Source organism: Chiloscyllium punctatum, chromosome 22, assembly GCF_047496795.1.
Source record: "Chiloscyllium punctatum isolate Juve2018m chromosome 22, sChiPun1.3, whole genome shotgun sequence".
NCBI classification, from domain to species: domain Eukaryota; kingdom Metazoa; phylum Chordata; class Chondrichthyes; order Orectolobiformes; family Hemiscylliidae; genus Chiloscyllium; species Chiloscyllium punctatum.
The window spans coordinates 25349705-25369281 of NC_092760.1; the positions used below are offsets into that span (position 1 = coordinate 25349705).

A 19577-nucleotide genomic window follows, 5' to 3' on the forward strand; every position below is an offset into this window, starting at 1 on the left:
GTAGCTTTACTCTGTATCTAACCCCATGCTATCCCCTGTCCTGGCAACGTTTGATGGGGACAGTGGACAGCAAGTTTTTCTTTTTGTTTACTTTCACTATTTTCAGTTTATGAGAGTAAATGCAGCTTTGTTTTGCATCTGCCCGTTTGGGCAAAATGTCAAGAGAGTTTTATTTTCAGCTTAAAAAAATAGAGGGAGCTTTGTTACATTTCTACCTCCATACTGTCCTTGTCCCGGGAGTGTTTCTTGGACACAATGTGAAAGGACATTTACTTTCTGTTTAAACAGTAGACAGAACTTTATCTAACCCCGTGTGGTTTATGTCTGATGGGGACAGCGTAGAGGAAAGCTTTACTCCTTAGCTTATGCCCTGAGAGTGTTTGATGAGGCTTGTGCTTAGTCTATGTCCAAGCCTGTATTGTACAAGAAAGGTCATGCTTGCCTTTGAGGAAGTTTCAGTCAGTATCTTTTGATCCCGTTAAGAAAGTAACAGAGGGGGGACAGCAAACAGAATTTGATACCAGAACGTGGAAGTTGCTGTTAATTCACAATGTACAGCAGCAAGTGCTGCTGTTGTGAGGAAAGGACGGGAAAGGAAAGGAACCAGGAAGGTGAGCTGGTACTGGAAAGGCAGGTGGAGAGACGTGGAGAAACTGCCTTCAATCATCAGTGTAGCACAGACCTTCACAGAGAGAAGCGCTCATTCAGGAAGGTGGTTTGCAGGAGCTTCCCCACATACTACCCAGGGGTCCACCTGCAGACAGCTTACATATATCAACCATGCTTATTACAAATCACTTGGCATATTCATTAGGAACAAAGCCCAGAATAAAAGCATGCGCTAATTCAAAGACATTGAACAAAAGCAGAACAATTTGCTTAAATATAAAGTACATTTGAACTTCAAGTTGAATTTGGTGGTCCTCAGGGAGAGGGGTTCTTTGTATTTGAAATTGGTTTTTAAACTTCAAATTATTGAGATGTAGGGCTAGGATAGATGAAAGGAGGGGGTAGCTGGGGGAAGCAGGGACCTGGGTTTATTGGTGGGGGCTGAAATCAGGAAAGGGACTATAAACGGGTGTGGCAGCAGAGGAGGGGCTGGGGCCTCAGAGGGGTGGGGAGGGGAGGCTGTGCAGAGGAGATCAGCATGGTGGCAGACAGTGAGGGAAAAGGGGGCGCAGGTGGGTAGGGCAAGGGAAGGGTAAGGGGGAGTGATGACAGCCCACCAAAGTCCAAGTCAGTTCCAGCAGCAGCAGCAAGACCGCAGAGGACCCTAAGCTGGTGAAGGAAAGTGTGGAGAGGGACAGGAAGGAGTGGAAATATGGGAGATGGATCAAATTATTTCTGTCAGGTTGGTGCCTTCAGCCAACAGCCAGGGGCAGATGCCAAGACAAAGCACAGCAGCATGGAAGCAGTAAAAAGAGATTGTAAAGTGGACCTTCTCCGTTGTGGCGAGCTCCTGCTGCATGATCACACTTAAACTAACCAAACACTGGACGGCAAAGGACAAGATGGAAGACACCATGACAACACCAACAACAGCAGCCAACCAGCCATGAGGATGAGGCCCCAACAGGAAGAACGGAGAGTGTGGAAACACAGACGAGAGGAAAATCTATTACTGAACAGTCAGGTGGAGAAACCAACAACTAAGAGGATGGGACAGAATTACTGTCAGAGTGTGGCTCAGGGTCTGAACTCAGAGCAGAGCATCAAAGAAGGTGGATGGTGGTAGTTTCAATGGTTGGGAGCGGGGTACACTTGCTCTTACAGAAGAGCAGGTGGGGCACAGTTTTGTGCCAGCTGCCCAGGAAGGGTTTGATCTCCATTACATTCACTAGACTGCGAGTGGCATTGGTGACATCCCTCTCCCTGTATACAACAGGAAGCATCATGGAAACAGATTGCACCTTCAAGAACTAATCACCACAGAGCATCTGAAAATGGCTCTTTCAATATTGTACTCAAATCCCCCCATCAGTGCCAACAGGATCCACTGGTTTCATGCTCTGCCCCAGATCAGTAACTAGTTTACCTTCAGATACTGCAGACGGCATAGTGCACAGGAAATAAAAAGATCAAAAGGAAAAGCATACAATAACACAGTCTATAGCTATGGATTAACCAAGTCACCAGCCTCCTGGCAGCTCTCAGCGAGTGCCTGGAACACAGGATCTGGGGGTGGCCAGGAGTCTCCGAGAACCTGGAATGCAATATTTGAGAACGGAAGATAGCCTGGCACAATGTGAAAGGGTAAGGTCACCTCACTGGGTCATCCTCAACTACTGGGATTTATTAATCCAATTATCCAACAATCCTAAAGCTATCGACAATTATAAACACTATTGCAGACTCGACAGTGCCCAACTCTTCACTGTGTCAAAATGCGGTGAAGCAATAGTGACCGTGGGGGGTTGGGGAGACAAAGACTCAACAGTAAGTGATTCTCCACTGTATTGCAGTGCAGTGAGGAGATTGTTTGGGGGGGTGGGTGGGGAGGTGGTAGGGAACAAAGACTCAACAGTGAGTGATTCTCCACTGTGTCACAGTGCAGACAGATGTAGCACTCCATAACTGAGTGCACGCTCAACCCTCTGGGGCTGGTGTGGACTCACACATACCGTTTCATCACAGTTTGCCCAAATAAATCAACAGTTTGCGAACTATGCTGCTTCCTCTCTCAGGCTGAGGACCCCACTGTCAGCTGTCCATTCCAATCCACTTCCAGCTTACAGCATGAGGTAGAGCTTTTAGCCACTGCAGACTTTCACTCTGCCACTGAACAGCAACTGAAAGCATGGGGCAAGGGTGTGGGGAGCCCACACTGACCCCTGTTTCTGCTCCTCTACCAGACTATGGAGCTCACACCCCATATCCACCATCTCCCTGCCCCAACCCAAACAAAAAAACCAAGGGCTGACATCTTCTCTCATATCCCCCAAGATCTCCCTCCATACGTGAAGATGGTAAACCCTATTTCCCTGCCACACCACATGGGAGTAAAAAAAAACTGAGACTTCCCCGCTCCATCGTGGCAGGGGGATGGGAGGGAGACTCCCTCCCCCAAAGCACCGCTATTGGGAAGGAACAGGGATGCTCCAGCTCAGGGGAACAGGGATGTCCGCCTGATCCACAATGCCAGCCCCAGGAGACGTGCCCCCATCACCTGTCTGGGGATGGAGTGCCCTGAGGGAAGGTGGCAGAGGGGTGTGGGCACCAGCACAATGGGGAGCATTGGCAGTCATTAGCCAGAGAGAGATCGTCCTCAGAGGCTGTGGACAAAGGAATGAATCAGGAGGATGAGCTGCCACAGTTTGGTGGGACTATGCTTTCCAGTACACTGGGGCAAGAGGTTACAGGGTGTCCCCAGGTAGCTGTTGCTACGCTCCTCCTACCTGCTTCAAGTGCTTCTTCAGCTCAGTGGCTTCTGGTTCAGGCATCACCGGCAAGACCTCCGCGTTCGTGGGTGCAATCACCTGCCAAAGAGACCCAGACATCAATGCAGAGGATAAACATCACAATGTGAAAGCTGCCACATCGAGACGAATTGGTCAGATCTTCATACGTATGGTTATTTCTCCTGCAATGTAGTATACTGACCAGAAATACAGAGATCTACCACAGAATTACAGAAGTTGACCATTCAGCCCATCATGTCTGCCTCAGCTCAGTGAGCTAGCCCCAATAACTCTGCAAATGACTCGGATTTAAATGTTCATCCAAAGCCCTCAATTGAACCTCCCTCTACTACACTTCCAGGCAGTGCATTCCATCCTCTAATTGCATTGACAAAACATTTTTCTTGTCTATTCTTTGCAAACTGTTTTAAATCTGTGCCCTCTGGTTCTTGCAACTCTTAGAAGCATTTTATGTGCTTTATTCAAGCTCAGTTAAGTCTTTAAATAAAAACCGAAAGAAGGGTCACTCAACCCGAAACGTTAACTGTGATTTCTCTCCACAGATGCTGCCAGTTTTTTCAGCAATTTCTGTCTGTGTTTTGATTAAACTTCTCCTGTACTTCAATAAAGGTTAACCCAGTCTATCCAACATTTCAGGTCAGGCAGCATCCGAGGAGGAGAATCGACATTTCGGGCAGAAGCCCTCCTTCAGGAATTCAGGACAGGACTTATCAACACTTAGAAATCCAGAAATTGTTCAGGGATAGTCAGCATGATATTTTTGGAGGGAGATCCTTTATAATTTGAGTTTTTTTGAAAAAGCGATTAAATATATTAATGAAGGCACTGCAGTTGATGTGATTTACGTGGACTTCAGTGATACCTTTGACGAGGTCCCACATGAAAGGCTACTCCAAAAGTAAGAACTCTTGGGATCCAAGGTTAGTTGGCAAACTGGATCCAAAACTGGTTTCCCAATATGAATCAAAGGGTGATGGTGGAGAGCTGTTTTGTGATTGGAAGCCTCTGATGTATCACAGGGATCAGTGCTGTGATGCTTGCTGTTTGCTGTGTATGTTAATGACTTATGATTTACACAATGAATAGCAGGTCCCTAAGGAGTACTGAGGAACAAAGGGAGGTATCAGCACAGACAGACAAAGTGAAGGCAATGGCATAGAGGATGCTTGCCTTTATTTGCGGGGGTGGAGAATGCAGAAGCAAAGAAATCTTGTTCCAACAAATATTGGTTAGGCCACAGGTCTGTGCAGGTCTGGTCACCACACTATCAAAGGATGTGACTGCACTGGAAAGGGTGCAGAGATTTACCAGGATTTTGCCTGGAATGGAAAGTCTCAGTTATGGGGATAGACGAAATAGGCAGGGTCTATTTTCCCTGGAGCAGATTGAGGTATACAAAATTATGAGAGGCATAGATAGGGTACACATGATTTGGAGATGCCAGCGTTGGACTGAGGTATTCAAAATTAAACATCACACAACACCAGGTTAGATAGTTAACTGGAAGCACTAGCTTTCGGAGTGCTGCTCCTTCATCAGGTGGGTGTGGAGTCACTACCACAAACACCTGATGAAGGAGCAGCACTCCGAAAGCTAGTGTGCTTCCAATTAAACCTGTTGGACTATAACCTAGTGTTGTGTGATTTTCAACATAGATAGTGTAGATTGTGAGAATTCTTTCCACACGACAGACATATTTAATACCAAGTGTAAGATGGAGAATTAGTAGTTTCGAGGTGTTCTGAGGAAGTTTTCATTTTCAACTCGAGGGTGGTAGAAATATGGAATGTGCTGCCTGAAAGGATGGTAGAGACAAGTACTCTTGGAACATTTAAACAGCAACTGGATGATTACTTAAAATGCCAGGGCAGAGCAGGCTATGGACCAACTGCAGATAAATGGGATTAGTATAGGTTGGCAATTGTTGGTCAGCAGAGACATGGTGGGCCAAAGGGCTTGTTTCTATGCTGTATGACTCAATGACTGTGACAAAGGGATTGTTGATAGTAAGCCAGGGAGGAAGAAAAGCTGATAATGGTGACAATGAGTTGGTGAAATCGGGTTGGCTGTGCTGAGAGGGTTTGAGATGTCGGGATGGGCAAAAGACTTTGAAGATGATATTCAGACTGTAAAATTATTGAACACTATATTGAAGGCTGCAGGGTTCCCAAGTGGAAAACGAGATGCTGTTCTCCCAGCTGGCATTAGGCTTCGCTGCACCACAGCAGCAAGCCCGAGAAAAAGATGTTGGCAGGGAACGCGATGGTTGAAATGGCAGACAACGGCAAGCTTGGGGTCATTTTTACGGACAGATAATAGATGTTCTGCAAAGCAGTCACCCAGTCTTCATTCTGCCTCCCCAATGTGCATTGTGAGCAACAAACATGGTAGATTACATAGAGTCAGGTGTATCTAAATCACAGCTTCACCTTGCATCTGAGGTTTTGGATAGTGAGGAGGGAGAAAATAAAACAGGCAGGCATTACACCTTCCGCGCTTGCAAGGGAAGATGCCATGGGAATTTGGGGACATGTTGGGAGTGGAGGAGGAGTGGACCAGGCTGTCCTGAAGGGAATGGTCACTGCAGAAAGCTGACAAGGGAGGGGAAGGAAATGTGTGTCTGATGGTGGCATCCCACTGGAGGCAATGGAAATGGCAGCTTATGACCCTTAGGATCCAGATAAATGCTGGGGTGTTAAGTGAGGACAAGGGGGACCCTACAATGCTGTGGGAGGAAAGAGAAGAGTTGAGGGCAGAAGCACAGGAAATGTGTCAGTCACAGTGGGGCGGGGAATCCTTCATGAGGAAGGTGACAGGCACTTCTGATAGGGGAAGGACATGCAAATGAATTGTGCCAACAGTGAGGTGGTAGTGGTTGGAGCCCATGAACTGGAAATTCTGAAGCTGATGCAAGGTGTGGATTTTGGGAAGGAAGTAGGTGGTGTGTGTGGGGGTGTTGGGGGGGGTTGTTGTGGCACTGTGAGCTTTGAGGCTGTGGAGGCAAGACCCCCAGCTACAATTAATGATGGGCGTGAACATAATGGCCATGATGAGGTCACAGTGTAAAGGGAGAGAGGAGGAGGTATCTGAGAGCTGGTGCTCAACCTCCGCAATATCGAGATCAGTACACCATACAACAAGAGCACCACCTTTATCTCGAGGCTGCTGCAGTGACCCAGTGAGGTGCATCGCAAGCTCGGAGAACAGCAGGTCACTTTCTCCTTGGGGACCCAGCAGCCTGTAAGGCTCAATATCCAGTTCAATAACGTTAGGTTCTGAACACCACCTTCCATGTCCTTTACCCATCCCTCACACTCCAGACCCTGTTGTGACAATGGACTGCTTTCAGCACGTTTCCACCCACTCAGCATCCCCGATATCACCTTTTCTTCTCCCCTTGCTTGCTATCAACCATCCTTGTAACTGCTTAACTTCTCTCTCTCTCTCTATATGGTCCATCACCACCTATCAACTCACTCCTTTACCAACCCACCCTGTTATCAGCATAACTACTATTTTTCACTAGCTACCATCAGTTCTGAAGAAGGGTTATTAAACTAACAATGTTAACACTGTTTGTCTGTCCAAAGATGCTGCCAGAGTTTCTTCAGCAATTTCTCCAATACTTGCTCTGCACTAAAACCTTCAATTTCTAAAATTCTTCTATGGATCACTTCTTTCCCTCATGTCGCTATTACAATGTTAACATTAGACGAAAAAAGCGAGCAATTAGCATTACAGCAAACTGGCAAGAAACATAAAATCAGACATCAAGAGGTTCTGAAACTGCTCTAACATCCTTGACCCTGACACTAGGGAAACAACATACCATTCAAGTGTTTCTGTGGACTTGTTTCTTTCACTACAGTTTTCACAATCTTCCACCTAGAGGAACCAGCACCTTTATCCAGATTCAGAAGAAGATACCCACTTCCTTGTAGCCTACATACTCTGAAGGATGACAAGACCTCTTGTAAACATTGCTGTCAACCTCTCAATTGTGCTGCAATAACATCAGTGTAGCTCAAGTTCAGAAACACGAACACTGGGCTGTGGACAAGACTATCCTGGCTCCTATCAGGTCAGTTCTTTTCACTCAGGTAGGGTTCATGGCACAGTGGTAGCGCCCTTAGCTCAGAGTCCAGCGGTCCAGTTCGAGTCTCATCTGCTGCAAAGGTGAAGCATAACATCCCAAAAACAAAATACCCACAGACAGCATGCACTGTGCAGGGGTCTGGAAACTCAATGGGACAAAGGCTATGGGTGGAGATCCACAGGCATTACAGCACAGGAAGCAATTTGACCCATTGAGTGTAAGCTCTTTCATGGAGTAATCCAGTCAGTTCCATGACATGCTAAGTCCCTACATTCTGCTAGATTATTTCACTGAAGTGCCAGTGCAAAGTCCTGCTGAAATAGTCAACAGTTCCTGCTTCCAGCCCCTCCCTAGCACAGGCAACGAGATCCAGCTCATGACCCAGAACCTGCAAGCTGTGCCCCAATCTTGTATCATTAGCTGAAGCGAACAGCTTTCCTCTCCTATCTTAGTGAATCCTGTAGACCTCAATCAAATCTCTCCACAATTTTCTTTGTTCCAAGGAGAACAACACACCCCAACCTTGAGAACTAAATCCTCAGACTCTGGAACCATTCCAGTAAATCACTTCAGCACCCTCTCAAAGACCCCTACATCCTTCTTAACGTTGTGGTCACCACGACTGGACATTCTACTGAAGTTGGGGCCTTACCAAAGCATTATAAAACTTCAGGAAAGCCTCCCTGATTGTGTGCTCAATGCCTCGAAATGGACAGCCCAAGGATTTTCATGCTTTGCCAACTATTCCCCCAAAACGTCCTGTCACCTTCAGTGACACACAAACTCCCAGGACACACTGTCCCCACACTCAACAATGGTATCATCAAGTGTTTATTGTCTCTTCCTATCCCTTCTGTTAAAATGCATGACCTCACTCCTCTGTATTAAACTCCATTTGCTACTGGTCTGCCCATTCCAGTTCATATGGTTCTCATTGTTTGCTACTGCTCCAAGTTTTGTATTATCAATACTTGTTACAGTTTCAGTGTGTTCTCAGACCCAATCACTTATATCAAGCAAAACCAAAATCAAGGAGTTGCTGATCCTTGGGAAATAGCAGTCTGAAAACTCATCAGCTCCTTCAATTTGTTGCTTTCCAGCCTCAAGCCAATTTTGCAGAATCACAAAACTGTTATAGTGCAGGAGGAGGCCACTCAACCCATTGTTTCCCAATGATACTGTGATTTCATCTGCATTAATTCTGTAACCCTGAGCATTATTTCTTTTCAAATTGATGACTAATTGTCTCAAATGCCACTCAAGTGAACCTGCCGCCCCACTCTCACAGTACATTCCAGACCGTAACCACTTGAGTGAAACTGTCTCAAGTACTCATGGTACACAGCATGGCATGCCCTCAGCACTGGCCCTCTGACAACACAGAACCCATCAGACAATCCATAATAACGCAATGCTGACTGTCAAATCTGCTGCAGAAGCATAGAACTGCCAGGTAACTAAAGTCTTTGAAACGTGCTGAAATCATAACTTGGATACATGTGAATTGCTGAGTTAAACGTGGTTTGTCAGCCAACTACGACTTTGGATTGGGAAAGGCAAAGAGAGCTGAACTGTTTGTTAAGAGTTTTCCTAGGAACTGAACAGCAATAATGGGAGCAGTCTGCAATCACACAACTTCAAAAATCTAAAACTAAAAAGGAGCAACCACATTGCTGGACATATACTGTAAGCCACTTAACATTCCAAGAGAAGTAGAAAAGCAGATACGTAGGCTAATTTCAGGGAAGTGTAGAGGATCAGTTAGTGATAGCAGCAGATTTCAACTTCCCCAACGTTAACCAGGATAGTCAGTGTAAAAGGTTTGGAGCAAGGGGAATTCTTAAAATGCAACCAGGGCAGTTTTTTCAGCTACTTTGTAGAAGGCCCCTCAACTGACAGGAGAAAGGTGGGCCTGAAATCAAAGTTCGCAACTGCAGGGGCGGGGGGGAGAGAAGGCTGATTTTAATAGGATCAGATAGGATTCAGCCTGAGTAGACAGGATCAAGAACTTCCAGATAAATCTGTCTCAGAACAGTAAGATGCATTCAGGAAGGAAATATGGAGAGTACAGGGCCAACATGTTCCAATAAAGAAAATGGGTAGGATCAGCAAATCCCGTGGACTCTGGATATGAAGGGACATACAGAATTGGATTAAGGGACAAAAAAAAGGGAGACTTATGGCAGATACCAAGGACTCAAAACATCAGAAACCCTAGGGGACGACACAATGTGCAAGAGGGAACTTAAAGGGGAGATTAGGAGAGCAAAAAGAATATATGAAAGAACACTGGCAGTTGAAATAAAGAAAAAAAGTTTGTTTTACAGGTACATTAAGGGCAAAAGGATAATGATGGAAAGATTAGGGTCATTAATATCACAATGGTAATTTACAAATGGAGCACTAGGATACCAGGTAAGGTTCTAAATTCATACTTTGTGTCAGTGCTCACTCATGAGAGGGATGATATCGGTACAGAAGTCAAGGAGAAGGTCTGTTATACAGTTAAAAAACTGGCATACACAAAGAAGAGTGATCTGGCAGTCTTCAAGTAGATAAGTCTCCAGGGGCAGGTTAAATATATCCCAATTAGTTTAGTGAAGCAAGGAAGGAAACAGCAGGGGCACTTGCAAAAATTTTCAATTCTTCTCTAGCCACAGAAGTGCCAGAGGATAGCCAATGAGCTATCAGTATTTAAATAGAGCAAGGACAAATCAGGAAACTACAGGCCAGTCATTGTAACCGCAGTGATGGGGAAATTATTGGAAGCAATCAAAGGACAGAATTTATCAGCATTTGGAAAGGCAACGATTAATCAAGAACAGTTCGCATGGTTCTTTTTGAAGGGAAGGTCATGTTTGAGCAACTTAGAGTCGTACAGCACGGAAACAGACCCTTCAGTCCAACTCGGAGAAAGTGAGGACTGCAGATGCTGGAGATCAGAGCTGAAAATGTGCTGCTGGAAAAGCGCAGCAGGTCAGGCAGCATCCAAGGAGCAGGAGAATCGATGTTTCGGGCATGAGCCCAGTCCCTCCTCCCTACCTTTTATCTTAGCCTGCTTGGCACACTTTCCTCATTCCTGAAGAAGGGCTCATGCCCGAAACGTCGATTCTCCTGCTCCTTGGATGCTGCCTGACCTGCTGCGCTTTTCCAGCAACACATTTTCAGCTTCAGTCCAACTCGTCCACTTCAACCAGGCATCCCAATCTAATTTAGTCCCATTTACCAGCATTTGACCAATATCCCTCTAAGCCCTTCCTATTCTTATACCCTCCAGATGCCTTTTGAAAGCTGTAATTGTACGATCCGTCACTTCCTCCAGCAGCTCTTTCCATACATGCACCACATTCTGCTTGAAAAGGTTACTCCTCAGGTCCTTTTTAAATCTTTCCCCTCTCACCTTAAGCCTAGCTTTGGACTCCCTTACTCTGGGAAAAGACTTTGGCTATAATCCTAACCTACGCCCATCCTGATTTTACAAACCTCTATAACGTCACCCCTCCGTCTCTGATGCTCCAGGGAAAAAAAAGCCCCATCCTACTCAGCTTCTATAACTCAAACCCTCCAGTCCTGGCAACATCCTTGTAAATCTTTTCTGCACTCTCTCAAGTTTAACAACATCTTGCCTATAGGAGGACAACCAGAATTGTACACAGTATTGTAAAAGTGGCCTCACCAACGTCCTGTACAGATGCGACAAGATGTCCCATCTCCTACACTCAAAGCACTGAACAATGAAGGCAAGCATGCTTAACTCTGTTCATCTCTCTACAGAGCCGTCTGATCTGTGTTGGTCCAATATGTTGTTTTTAATTAGGGATATGTTCTATGCTCTTTTCTCTTTACAGATGGTGACTGTTCTGCAGTATATTTCTTGGATCACTACTCCTAGCTTTGACAGTTTGCTGTGTTACTTAGTATATTTAACTGAAGTTGCTTACTTGAACTGTACTGTGCATAGCACCCAAGAAGAGACGCCCCTCTGGACACAGCAAGAGCAATAACACTGCCTTGGTGATGGAACAATGAAGTCATTAATATAGAGATTAAATAATTAAGACTCGAGCTGTGTCACTACATACTTAAGTCTTTCCAACCTGATGACTCATTAGTCCTGCTCTGGCTTGTGTTAACCAATCCATAATCTGTGCGATTACCCCCAATACCATCAGCTCCTAACTTCTGTGATCAACTTCCATGTCGCACTTTATTGAATGCCTTGTGGAAATCCAAATACATTACAACTACCAATTCCTCTTTATCAACTCTGCTCATCATAACTTCAAAAAGATCTAACTAATTTGTCTTTCATAAAAAGACAAATCATTGATTGTTTGAATGCACAAGGCTTTGTAACTGTCCTACTTCTTCCTTTATTATGGATTGCAGCATTTTCCCAAAGACACAGAGGGTAGTCTTAACAGGCTTCTCATTTCCTGCATTGGTCTCCCTCCCTTCTTAAACAGTGGCATCACATTGACAGATTTCCAGTGCAGTGGAACCTTCCTAGGATCCAATGAATTCCAAAATATTTCACTACCTCTGCAAATGCTTCCTTTAAAACAGTTAGATGTAGGTCCTCAGGTCCTGGCTACTTGCCAGCCTCCAGAAACAAAAAACAGAAATTGCGGGAAAAGCCCAGCAGGTCTGGCAGTACCTGTGGAGAGGAAGCAGAACCAACACTCTGGGTCCAGTGGTCTTCCCTTGGAACTGAACTGATACAGACTGTAGTGAATGAATGATTTACTGTCACGTATCTGGAGAGATACCATGAAAAGTGTTCTGCCGCCAGGATCCAGCTCCATTTTGAGGTACAAGAGGATAAAAAATAGCACTTCAATAGATTTCATCGTCATTAGCTGGGGTCCCAAACACTGTTCCATTAGATTTACAAGGTCCCCGCTCTCAGAATACTGCAACCAGGAACCTCCACTCCAGGCACCAACGCTGCTGAAGTAGTCCATGCTCTGTGTCTACCACAGCCAGAGTACCGCCCCCCCCCCCCCCCCCCCCCCCCCCCCCACCTCTGCCTTTGCTGCAGCTGACACCTCGCTGCCATTCCAGGAGTCCATGCATTGGGCCTACGAGCCAGGAGTCACTGCCAACACCACTCCGGGCATTCCAATGGGTCCCAGCTCTCGATGGTTTCTTAACTCCCCCTCTCTCATGATTGGGAGACGCTGCTCCTGGGGTTTGCTTCAGCCTGGTTCCTGGTCCGTTTCCTCCAATTGTCACTTGCTTATCTGATATATTTATTAGATTAGATTAGATTACTTACAGTGTGGAAACAGGCCCTTCAGCCCAACAAGTCCACACCGCCCCGCCGAAGCGCAACCCACCCAGACCCCTACATCTACATCTACCCCTTACCTAACACTACGAGCAATTTAGCATGGCCAATTCACCTGACCTACACATCTTTGGACTGTGGGAGGAAACCGGAGCACCCGGAGGAAACCCACGCAGACACGGGGAGAACATGCAAACTCCACACAGTCAGTAACCTGAGGCGGGAATTGAACCCGGGTCTCTGGTGCTGTGAGGCAGCAGTGCTAAGCACTGTGCGACCGTGCCGCCCACTAAGATGATTATAGTATCTTCAAATGTGCAAAATATTGGTTTATATTACCTGCCATTTCCCTACTTTCTCTTACCAAATCCCCTGTCCTGTTCTCCATGAACCCCATAGTCATTTCAGCTATTCCTTTTTTTAATATCCTGTAAAAATGCTTGCTGCTAGATTTTATACATCTTTCCAACTCACTTTCATAAACAATGTTCTCCCTTTTATTAACTTTTTTGTCATCTGCTGCTTGCTCCTAAAAAAATTTCCAATCTTCTGGCCAACCATTAGTTTTTGCCACTTTGTTTGCCTCAGCATTTGATTTGAAACTCTCCTTTACCACCTCTTGTTAACCATGGATGGTTTCTCCTGAATAGAATTTTGCTGAGTGTTATAAATTATCATTTTAAATGTCTGTCACTGCTCATCTACAGAGCATACTCAGACTATTGCACCAGCCCACCTTAGACAACCCTTCCTTCATACCTCTGTGATTGTCCTTATGACCAAGTTTGTACATGAGGACAATGTTTTTAATGTTGTCTACTTGAACTGCAGCCAGGCTTTTGATAAGGTCCAATGTGAGAGACTGATAGCAAAGCGAAGAGCCCAAGGGACCCAATGAAATTTGGCAAATTGAATCCACAATTGCCCGAGTGTCAGGAAGCAGAACATGACAGCTAGAACTGTATAAAACGCTGGTTAGGCCACAGCTCGAGTATTGTGTACAGTTCTGGAACTCGCATGTTCAGAGGACGTAACAGCACTGAAGAGGGTGCTGAAGAGATTTACCAGCATGTTACCTGGGCTGGAAAGTGAAGAGATTGGATAGATTGGGATGGCTTTCCTTGTAGTGGAGGAGACAAAGAGGGCGTTATTGAGATTATAAAATTATGCGGTGCAGAGATAATGGAGACAGGAAGAAACGTTTCCCCTTGAAGCAGGATCAATGACCAGGGGCCATAGATTTTCAGCAAGGGCAGAAGGTTTCGAGGGGATGTGAGGAAAAGTTTTTTCATCCAAAGGGTGGTGAGAATCTAGAACTCACTGCTTGTGAGGGTGGTCGAAGGAGAAACCCTCATAACATTTTAGTAGGATTTAGATGTGCACTTGTGATGCCAAGGCATGTAAGGCGATAGGGCCACGTGCTGAAAAATGCATTGTGAATAGCTAAGTGATTATTTTTGACCAGTGTGGATGTGATGGGCCAAAAGGCCTGTGCTGCAGATCTCAATGACTAACTGTAGAAGAGCTGAAACAATGTTATCAGCATGCAGGTTCACACTAGTTCTTACCTTGTTAGCATCAAGGTCAACCAACCAGACATCATCTGGCATCTTAAAATCTGTCTTATAGAGGAGGAAGCTAGCTGGAACGCCAATGATGTAAGGGGTCGGAGCAAGCAGTAGCTGGAGGACAAAAATACAAAAATGTCAATGGTGGACAAAGATCAAAACAAATAGGAGAGAGATCTCACACAAAAACACACACACACACACACACACAACAAAACACAGGATACAAACCATACACACACGTAGACACGCGCACATGCCCAAAACAAACAGGATACAGATCACATTCCCAACAAGAGACATAGGATGTAAACCGCACTCCCATCAAGACATGTGAGACATAAACTACACCCTCATCAAAATACATAGTACTGCTACCTCACATCACCAGGGACTCTGATTTGAATCCAACCTCAGGCGATCATCTGTATCGAGTTTGCACATTCTCCCCCGTCTGCATGGGTTTCTTCCCACAATCCAATCATGTGTAGGTTAGGTCGAATGACCGTGCTAAATTGGCCATAATGTCCAGCGAGGTGCAGGCTAGGCAGATTAACCATGGGAAAGGCAGGGTTACAGAAATGGGGGCAATTTTGGGTGGGATGTTCCTCAGAGCATCAGTGCAGACTTGATGGGCTGAATGGCCTGCTCTACACTGTAGGGATTCTATGATAATACACACAGGATGCACATCACCATCCCCATCAGGTCACACAAGATATAAACTACACCCTCAAAATATACAGATGTAAACCACAGCCTATTAATATACATAGATACCAACTACACTCCCATCAATACACACGACAGAAACCACACTCCATCAATTTACATAGGATAGAAACCACACCCCCATATACGCACACAGATAAAAACTACCCCATGAAGGTCCTGAAATTTATCAACAGCCCCAGCTTTTCAGCACATGTACTACACTCCTCTAAAGACTGGAGGAGTGAGAGAGAGGGGACTCCCAATAGCATCAGTTGCTGATCACCATCTTTACAATTTGATGCCGGACAACATTATCGAGTTATGCTGCCATCTGTTTAGGACCCAGGAACCTCTCTGCGTGAAGCATACAACAGGGGACTTAGACTGCCTATCATGTCCAATGCCTCAGTTGATACAGAATACTGATTTGCCTCTACTGCCCCCTCTACCTGTTCTGCCGAGGCCATGCAGGTGGGAAGCAAGGGGATCACCGGGAACATGTATTCCAGTGGATAAATCATTGCGACAAATGCCATTACACTCATGGATAGCGCATTGTAGTCTCGGGACTGCAGCACCACCTGGAAGGAAGCAGAAAATATTTGAAGTGAGGTAGATGAATGAAGGACATGCATTTGTGTATATGGAACTGTGATGTTGTTGCCAACACAGCAACGTGGTCGAAGATCGGACAAGACGAGCAAGTTAACATTCTGAGGTCCAGGATCTTCAGGTAGGACAGGGGAGGTGCAAAACTGGAGGTGACGTCACATTATTGACTCAGGAATCAGTTACTGCACTGAGGAATGATACCTTGGAAGACTCAAAGCGGCTTTGTGGGTAGAACTTGGGAATATCAAGGAGAAAGTGAGGACTGCAGATGCTGGACATCAGAGCTGAAAATGTGTTGCTGGAAAAGCGCAGGTCAGGCAGCATCCAAGGAGCAGGAGAATCGGCGTTTCGGGAATAAGCCCTTCTTCAGGAGGCAATGATTTTACTGGGAGTACATTCTAGGCCCCAAACGGTCAGCAGACAATTGAGGAGCAGATATGTAGACATTCACTAAGGTGCATATAAATAATAATTATATCAACTGCCTTCACATTAATTGAGAAAGTCATTGTGCAAAGGGTTTACAGGAGGCAGATTTCTTTAAATGTATACGTTTTTGCATTAACATGTGAATGGTCCTACAAGGGGCAACAAAATGCTGGACCTAATTCCCATCAAAGCAGACAGGTGTTCATGGTGACAGTGGGGGAGCATTTTAGTGACTGTGACCACAACACTTTGTTAAAGTTTCAATGCCCGTGCTAAATTGCCCATAGTGCTAGGTGCATTAGTCAGAGGGAAATGGGTCTGGGTGGGTTACTCTTCGGAGGGTCAGTGTAGAATAGTTGGGCCGAAGGGCCTGTTTCCACACTGTAAGTAATCTAATCATAAAAGCTGCTCCACAAAAAAAGATTTTGGATTGGGGTAAGGCAGATTTCACTAAAATAAAACAGGATCTGGCCAAAATAAACTGGGTGTAGCTAATTGAGGGTAAATCTACCCCAGAATGGGGAGGTGGAGGGGGCAGAGGGGAACATTCAAAAAGGCGCGGGGAAGTTTGGGGGGATTCCATACAGGCCCAATAGGCTGCCTTCTGGATGAAATATTGGAATGACAAGCTAGAGGACTGTGGATAGAGGTTTATAAAATCACGATGGGCATGGATAGGGTGAATAGACAAGGCTTTGACCACTGGGTGGGCGAGTCCAAAACTAGAAGGCATCGGTTGAAGGTGAGGGGAAAGATTTAAAGGGGACCTAAGGAGCAACCTTTTTCACGCAGAGGGGATGGTGCGTATACGAAGTGAGCTGCTTGACGAAGTGGTGCAGGCTAATACAATTACAACATTTAAAAGACATCTGGATGGGCATGAATAGGAAGGGTTTAGAGGGATATCAGCCAAATGCTGGCAAACGGGACTAGATTTCTTTAGGATACCTGGTTGATATTGATGTGTTGAACCAAACAGTATGCTGCTGTGCTGTACAGCTCTGTGACTATGACTGTATTACATTGGCACAGCTGGGGTGGACTACCTTGATACTGCTGGGCTGGACTGAGAGAGACTGTACTGGATTATGGTCTGATCTGGACTGGACTCCATTTTTGCAGCAGCAGGGGCGGTGAGAGCGAGGAACGGGGCTACCGGGAAGGTAAAATAATCCTTTAATAACTTTTCTTGTGAATGGCCATATAGTGCAAGCTGAGCAAGAACAGACAGGGGACAAGTGAGGCAATATATTTGGGTAGTTGCTTTACCCAAAACACTATTTAGATAGTGTCTCCCACCCATCCTTCTGCTCTAACCAAACAAAAGATTCTGTGCGCCGATTCAGTGAGTTACTAGATTTATCAATAGTCTCTTGAAATACCTAAAATACCTCAGAAAATGGGGGAGATACTAAACGAGTATTTACTGTGGAAAAGGACATGAAGATATAGAATGTAGGGATAGTGATAGCTTGAAAAGTGTCCATATTATAGAGGAGGAAGTGCTGGATGTCTTGAAATGCATAAAAGTGGATAAATCCCCAAGACCTGATTAGGTGTACCCTTGAACTCTGTGGGAAGCTAGGGAAGTGTTTGCTGGTCCTCTTGCTGAGATATTTGTACCATCGATAGTCACAGGTGAGGTGCCAGAAGATGGGAGGTTGGCTAACATGCTGTCACTGTTTAAGGAGGATGGTAATGACAAGCCAGGAAACTATAGATCAGTGAGCCTGACCTTGGTGGTGGGCAAGTTGTTTGAGGGAATCCTGAGGGACAGGACGTACATGCATTTGGAAAGACAAGGACTGATTAGGGAGAGTCAACATGGCTTTGAGAGTGGGAAATCATGTCTCATGACCTTGCTTGAGTTTTTTGAAGAAATAACAAAGACGATTGATGAATGCAAAGCGGTACATGTGATCTATATGGACTTCAGTAAGGCGTTCAACAAGGTTTCCCATGGGAGGCTGGTGAGCAAGGTGAGATCTCATGGAATACAGGGAGAACTAGCCATCTGGATATACAACTGGCTCAAAGGTAGAAGACAGAGGGTGGTGGTGGAGGATTGTTTTTCAGACTGGAGACCTGTGACCAATGGAGTGCCACAAGGATCAGTGCTGGATCCTCTACTTTTCATCATTTACATAAATGATTTGGGTGTGAACATAAGAAGTATAGTTAGTAAGTTTGCAGATGACACCAAAATTGGAGGTGTAGTGGACAGCAAAGAAGGTTACCTCAGATTACAACAGGATCTTGATCAGATAGGCCAATGAGCTGAGATGTAGCAGATGGAGTTTAATTCAGATAAATGCGAGGTGCTGCATTTTAAGAAAGCAAATCTTAGCAGGACTTACACACTTAATGGTAAGGGTCATCATTAGTGTCCCCACTGACTTCATCTGCGGCAAGTACACCCAACTCCAGCTTCTTGAAAACCATGTTAGGGAACTGGAGCTGGATGAACCTCAGATCATTCGGGAGCAGAGGGGGTAATAGAGAGGAGTTTCAGGGAGGTAGCCTCACCTCAGGACAGGAATAAGGTAGATAGGTTACAGTTAGGGGATGAGAAGGGAGCAGGCAAAGAATGCAGTGGTCCCCTGTGGCCGTTCCCTTCAATATCAAGTATACCACTTTGGATACTGTTGGGGGGAGCAACCTCTGAAGGGAAAGCCATAGTACCAGGTCTCTGGCACTGAGCCTGGCTCTGTGGCTCAGAAGGGAAGGGGAGAAAATAGAAAAGCGCTTGTGGTAGGAGACTCAATAGTTAGAGAAACAGACAGGAGATTCTATGGTCATGAACGCGATTCCCAGAAGGTATGTTGCATCCAAGATGCCAGGATGCAGGAAGTCTCTGATCAAGTCTATAAGATTCTGAAGGGGGAGGGTGAGCAGCCAGAAGTTGTGGTGCACATTGGCATCAATGACATAGCTAGGAAAAGGGATGAGGATCTAAAAAGTGACTTTAGAGGTTAGGTTGGAAGCTAAAAAGCAGGACGAGCAAAGTAGTAATCTCAGGATCACTATTGCCACATGCTAGCGAGGCGAGGAACAGGGAGTGAGTGTAGCTAAACACGTGGCTACTGGGCTGGTGCAGGGGGAAGGACTTCAGATATGTAGACCATTGGGGTACCTTCTGGGGAAGGTGGGACCTGTACATTAAGACAGGCTGCACTTAAACTGGAGGGGCACCAATATCCTGGGTGGGAGATTTGGGAGGGTTTAAACTAGTTTGACAGGGGGATGGGAACCGAAGCTACAGATCAGAGGAGAAGGTAGTGTTGAACAAGCAGATATAGAATGCAGAGAGTCTGTCAGGAAAGGTACACAGTTGACATGGCAAAGGGGTGGGTTAAAGTGTGTCAATTTCAATACAAGGAGTGTCAGGAATAAGAGTGATGAATCAGTACTTGGAACTATGATGTTGTGGCCATAAGGGTGACATGGAT

The 19577-nt window shown here is 45.5% G+C and overlaps 1 protein-coding gene across 1 annotated transcript in view; it reads right to left on the reverse strand.

Moving 5' to 3' along the window:
• Nucleotides 1–19577, reverse strand: part of madd (MAP-kinase activating death domain) — a 145307-nt gene that overhangs the window by 101110 nt on the left and 24620 nt on the right. Inside the window, exons 5-7 of the mRNA XM_072592876.1 lie at nt 15537–15668; nt 14374–14487; nt 3396–3476 (exon numbers count right to left, since the gene is read on the reverse strand). Of these exons, the coding sequence (XP_072448977.1) occupies nt 3396–3476; nt 14374–14487; nt 15537–15668 (327 nt within the window). The remainder of the gene's footprint in view (nt 1–3395; nt 3477–14373; nt 14488–15536; nt 15669–19577) is intronic.